The sequence below is a fragment of the Squalius cephalus genome (assembly GCF_949319135.1).
Source record: "Squalius cephalus genome assembly, chromosome: 10".
Lineage (NCBI taxonomy): Eukaryota > Metazoa > Chordata > Actinopteri > Cypriniformes > Leuciscidae > Squalius > Squalius cephalus.
The window spans coordinates 106,501-112,500 of NC_137131.1; the positions used below are offsets into that span (position 1 = coordinate 106,501).

At 49.0% G+C, this 6,000-nt stretch overlaps 1 protein-coding gene across 1 annotated transcript in view; it reads left to right on the plus strand.

Annotated features, from left to right (window-relative positions):
• LOC307165463 (histone deacetylase 4-like) overlaps nucleotides 1-6,000 on the plus strand; it is a 60,298-nt gene that overhangs the window by 39,587 nt on the left and 14,711 nt on the right. The window contains exons 13-17 of the mRNA XM_079883081.1: nucleotides 2,213-2,392; nucleotides 2,521-2,704; nucleotides 2,916-3,049; nucleotides 4,393-4,495; nucleotides 5,961-6,000. The exon at nucleotides 5,961-6,000 is cut by the window's right edge and continues 7 nt beyond it. Coding sequence (XP_079739207.1) covers nucleotides 2,213-2,392; nucleotides 2,521-2,704; nucleotides 2,916-3,049; nucleotides 4,393-4,495; nucleotides 5,961-6,000 — 641 coding nt within the window. The remainder of the gene's footprint in view (nucleotides 1-2,212; nucleotides 2,393-2,520; nucleotides 2,705-2,915; nucleotides 3,050-4,392; nucleotides 4,496-5,960) is intronic.

A 6,000-nucleotide genomic window follows, 5' to 3' on the forward strand; every position in this document is an offset into this window, starting at 1 on the left:
ACCCCATGCTTTACTCCACGCTTTACGCCACTGCATCCCACACTTTACTCCACTGCACCCCATGCTTTACTCCACGCTTTACTCCACTGCATCCCACGCTTTACACCACTGCATCCCACGCTTTACACCACTGCACCCCTCGCTTTACTCTACTGCACCCCACGCTTTACTCCACTGCACCCCACGCTTTACTCCACTGCATCCCACGCTTTACACCACTGCATCCCACGCTTTACTCCACTGCACCCCTCGCTTTACACCACTGCACCCCTCGCTTTACACCACTGCATCCCTCGCTTTACACCACTGCACCCCTCGTTTTACACCACTGCACCTCACGCTTTACACCACTGCACCCCTCGTTTTACACCACTGCATCCCACGCTTTACTCCACTGCACCCCACGCTTTACACCACTGCATCCCACGCTTTACTCCACTGCATCTCACGCTTTACTCCACTGCACCCCACGCTTTACTCCACTGCATCCCACGCTTTACTCCACTGCATCCCACGCTTTACTCCACTGCACCCCACGCTTTACTCCACTGCATCCCACGCTTTACACCACTGCATCCCACGCTTTACTCCACTGCATCTCACGCTTTACTCCACTGCATCCCACGCTTTACACCACTGCATCCCACGCTTTACTCCACTGCATCCCACGCTTTACTCCACTGCACCCCACGCTTTACACCACTGCACCCCACGCTTTACACCACTGCATCCCACGCTTTACTCCACTGCATCTCACGCTTTACTCCACTGCATCCCACGCTTTACTCCACTGCACCCCACGCTTTACTCCACTGCACCCCACGCTTTACACCACTGCATCCCACGCTTTACACCACTGCATCCCACGCTTTACTCCACTGCACCCCACGCTTTACGCCACTGCACCCCACGCTTTACTCCACTGCACCCCACGCTTTACTCCACTGCACCCCACGCTTTACACCACTGCACCCCACGCTTTACACCACTGCACCCCACGCTTTACTCCACTGCATCCCACGCTTTACACCACTGCATCCCACGCTTTACTCCACTGCACCCCACGCTTTACTCCACTGCACCCCTCGTTTTACACTTCTGCATCCCACGCTTTACACCACTGCATCCCACGCTTTACACCACTGCATCCCACGCTTTACTCCACTGCACCCCACGCTTTACTCCACTGCATCCCACGCTTTACTCCACTGCACCCCTCGTTTTACACCTCTGCATCCCACGCTTTACACCACTGCACCCCACGCTTTACACCACTGCATCCCATGCTTTACTCCACTGCATCCCACGCTTTACACCACTGCATCCCATGCTTTACTCCACTGCACCCCTCGTTTTACACCACTGCATCCCACGCTTTACACCACTGCATCCCATGCTTTACTCCACTGCACCCCACGCTTTACGCCACTGCACCCCACGCTTTACTCCACTGCACCCCACGCTTTACACCACTGCATCCCATGCTTTACTCCACTGCACCCCTCGTTTTACACCACTGCATCCCACGCTTTACTCCACTGCACCCCACGCTTTACACCACTGCATCTCACGCTTTACACCACTGCATCCCACGCTTTACTCCACTGCACCCCACGCTTTACACCACTGCATCCCACGCTTTACAGCTGCTTGCCCATTAATTAAATAAGTAGATAATGGCGCTAGCAATGCCGAGATCATGGGTTCAAGTCCCAGGAAACACACATAATGATAAATGTCAGTGCACTGCAGGTCACTTTGAATAAAACCGTTCTGGTCAGTGTCGCTCGCTCTTCGTTTAATCCCTGATTGAACCGAAGCAAGTCCGTTCTCTCAGCAGTCGAGGCAAGACTTCATTTCTCACTATCCTGAATGAAGAGTGTGTGTCTTGCCTGTTTAACTGAGGCAAACACCCGAAAACATGCAAGAAAACATGCAAGAAAACATGGTGTAAAAGTGGAAAAAGGTTAAAAAGTAGAGTCAAAGGTCATGAGATTGATTCCCAAGGAATTCATGAATCGATATCATGTGCACCTTTAATGCAATGCAAGTCACTGTGGATAAAAAGTATCTGCTGAACGACTTATAAACTCATATGTTTCAGCAGCAACAGTCTTCTGTGAAACACTTATCTATCTGTCCTGTGCCTTTGTGTGTGTGTGTGTGTGTGTGTGTGTGTGTGTGTGTGTGTGTGTGTGTGTGTGTGTGTTAGATGTTGGGTAAACCGAGTGATCGGCAGCACCAGAGTCACCCGGAAGAGACGGAGGAAGAGCTGCGAGAGCAACTGGACGCCGCACAGACCGAAACACACATGAATATCTCCATTAAACAGGAATCTCCAGATCTCCCAGAGGAGCAGAGACCGGAGGAGCAGGAGGTGCTGTTCAAACAGGTGAGAGAAACACCTGAAGATGTGTGTTTGCTGTTTCTGTCGCCCTCTTGTGGTTGTTGTCAGTGCACATACCCGTGTTTGTGTGTGTGTGTGTGTGTGTGTGTGTGTGTGTGTGTGTGTGTGAGCAGCAGGCCCTCCTGTTGGAGCAGCAGAGGATCCATCAGCTCAGGAACTACCAGGCGTCGATGGAGGCGTCAGGAGCATCTGTGAGTTTACCAGGACACCAGAAACTCTCCAGAACTCAATCCTCTCCTGCGTCTGCCAGCTTCTTCAGCACACAGGACCAGCCTTCCAGCACTCGCTTCACCACAGGTGACTCTCTCTCTCTCTCTCTCATGCTTCACCACAGGTGACTCTCTCTCTCTCTCTCTCTCTCTCTCTCTCTCTCTCTCTCTCTCACGTTTCAGCACAGGTGTGTCTCTTTCGCTTCACCACAGGTGACTCTCTCTCTCTCTCGATTTACAACAGAACTCAGATCGCTGAACTTCTGAATGAAAGTTTCTGCATGTGTGTGTTTCCTCAGGCCTGGTGTACGACTCTCTTATGCAGAAGCACCAGTGCATGTGTGGAAACACCAACACACACCCCGAACACGCCGGACGCATCCAGAGCATCTGGTCTCGGCTGCAGGAGACAGGTCTGCGCAACCAGTGTGAGGTGCGACTGTGACACACTCGTCACATGACTCCACCTGCGTCACGACTCCACCTGCGTCACATGATTCCACCTGCGTCACACTCTGTCACATGACCTCACCTGCGTCACATGATTCCACCTGCGTCACATGACTCCACCTGCGTCACATGACCTCATCTGCGTCACACGCCATCACATAACTCCACCTGCGTCACATGACCTCATCTGTGTCACACTCCGTCACATAACTCCAGGCTTGTTCGACTTGAACCGGCGCTGCACAGACCGATCGGTTTATGACATCAAAGTACCGCGAGAGCAATTCAAAAGCATAAGGAGCCGTCTGCTCTCTATTCGCTCTCGCGCTATTTTGATGTCATTCACCCATCGGTTTGTGCAGCGCCGGTTCAAGTCGAACAAGCCTTCCACCTGCGTCACATGAACTCATCTGTGTCACACTCCGTCACATGACTCCACCTGTGACTCTACCTGCGTCACATGACACACGTCACATGACTCCACCTGCATCACTAACAACAGTCATGTTTTACACTGCACGCCATCGGTCGGGGACAGTGCTCAACTTTGGTCACAAAATTTGTCAAATAGTATTTTTTGATGGCCGTCATTTTTCTTTAAACATTTTTTTATATATTGTTGTCTCTGTGATTGAAGTCTGTTTCTGATAAACAGGAGAGCAGCTTCATACATGAGCAGAGTCTCAACATAACCCTACATCAAACAAAACGATCAACACAAGTTTCAGATTATCGTTCTTACACTGTACCATAACCAGAGGCCATGCGACAATATCAATCGAAAATCACACCAATCAGAAGAGAGTGTGGGCTAGGGTTAGAGTCTCTATGCAAGCACATTTGCAAAAAAACGGATAATCAAATGAATAAATATTACATAATTTTACAGTAAAATACATACTCTGTGACTGAAACAATCTTTGTCATTGAAAACACTTGTTTGTTCACAGTTTGAATCTTGTTTAAGATCTGAGGTGAATTATCCATTGTGGCTTTCAGTACGGCTATAAAGGGTGAACAAAATGGTATTCAAACTCACATTAGACACTTTTAACATTAAATAAAGCACATAATCAGTAGTTGAGTTTATGACTGTCATACTTTGTATGTTATCAGGAAAAACTCTGATTAACCTGTAAAAGGTGCCTTTTATCTGGTTTATTGCATCACATCTGGTTATGACATTGTTACAGTTTGACTCGAACAATGTTTTAATGTGTTATTGACCATGTTGGATAATTTTCCCTGAGCTGCAGTGCACTTCTAATGACCGTCAGCAGGTGGCGCTCTCATGCTCTACTGAATCTCTCTGTCCTTTATTTCCAGTGTATCCGTGGAAGAAAAGCCACATTAGAGGAACTGCAGACATTTCACACAGAAGCTCATGTCATGCTGTATGGGATCAATCCACTCCGGCAGAAACTGGACAGTAAGGCCTTTCCCTCCTGTTCTCGACAGACTGAGATCTGAGAGTCGAAGCGTCTGAGATCTGTAGATTCGAAGCGTCTGGAGATCTGAGATCTGTAGAGTCGAAGCGTCTGAGATCTGTAGAGTCGAAGCGTCTGAGATCTGTAGAGTTGAAGCGTCTGAGATCTGTAGAGTTGAAGCGTCTGAGATCTGTAGAGTCGAAGCGTCTGAAGATCTGAGATCTGTAGAGTTGAAGCGTCTGAGATCTGTAGAGTCGAAGCGTCTGAAGATCTGAGATCTGTAGAGTCGAAGCGTCTGAGATCTGTAGAGTCGAAGCGTCTGAGATCTGTAGAGTCGAAGCGTCTGAGATCTGTAGAATTGAAGCGTCTGAGATCTGTAGAGTCGAAGCGTCTGAGATCTGTAGAGTCGAAGCGTCTGAGATCTGTAGAGTTGAAGCGTCTGAGATCTGTAGAGTCGAAGCGTCTGAGATCTGTAGAGTCGAAGCGTCTGAGATCTGTAGAGTCAACGCGTCTGAGATCTGTAGAGTCGAAGCGTCTGAGATCTTTAGAGTCGAAGCGTCTGAGATCTGTAGAGTCGAAGCGTCTGAGATCTGTAGAGTCGAAGCGTCTGAGATCTGTAGAGTCGAAGCGTCTGAGATCTGTAGAGTCAACGCGTCTGAGATCTGTAGAGTCGAAGCGTCTGAGATCTTTAGAGTCGAAGCGTCTGAGATCTGTAGAGTCGAAGCGTCTGAGATCTGTAGAGTCGAAGCGTCTGAGATCTGTAGAGTCGAAGCGTCTGAGATCTGTAGAGTCGAAGCGTCTGAGATCTGTAGAGTCGAAGCGTCTGAGATCTGTAGAGTCGAAGCGTCTGAGATCTGTAGAGTCGAAGCGTCTGAGATCTGTAGAGTCGAAGCGTCTGAGATCTGTAGAGTCGAAGCGTCTGAGATCTGTAGAGTCGAAGCGTCTGAGATCTGTAGAGTTGAAGTGTCTGAGATCTGTAGAGTCGAAGCGTCTGAGATCTGTAGAGTTGAAGCGTCTGAGATCTGTAGAGTCGAAGCATCTGAGATCTGTAGAATTGAAGAGTCTGAGATCTGTAGAGTCGAACGTCTGAAGCGTCTGAGATCTGTAGTGTCAAAGTGTCTGAGATCTGTAGAGTCGAAGCGTCTGAGATCTGTAGAGTCAAAGCATCTGAGATCTGTAGAGTCGAAGCGTCTGAGATCTGTAGAGTCGAAGCGTCTGAGATCTGTAGAATTGAAGCGTCTGAGATCTGTAGAATTGAAGCATCTGAGATCTGTAGAGTCAAAGCATCTGAGATCTGTAGAGTCAAAGCATCTGAGATCTGTAGAGTCGAAGCGTCTGAGATCTGTAGAGTCCAAGCGTCTGAGATCTGTAGAGTCCAAGCGTCTGAGATCTGTAGAATTGAAGTGTCTGAGATCTGTAGAATTGAAGCATCTGAGATCTGTCACTGACGCGTCTCTCCTGTCTCAGGTTCGCTCATGTCCATGTTTGTCCGGTTGCCATGTGGAGG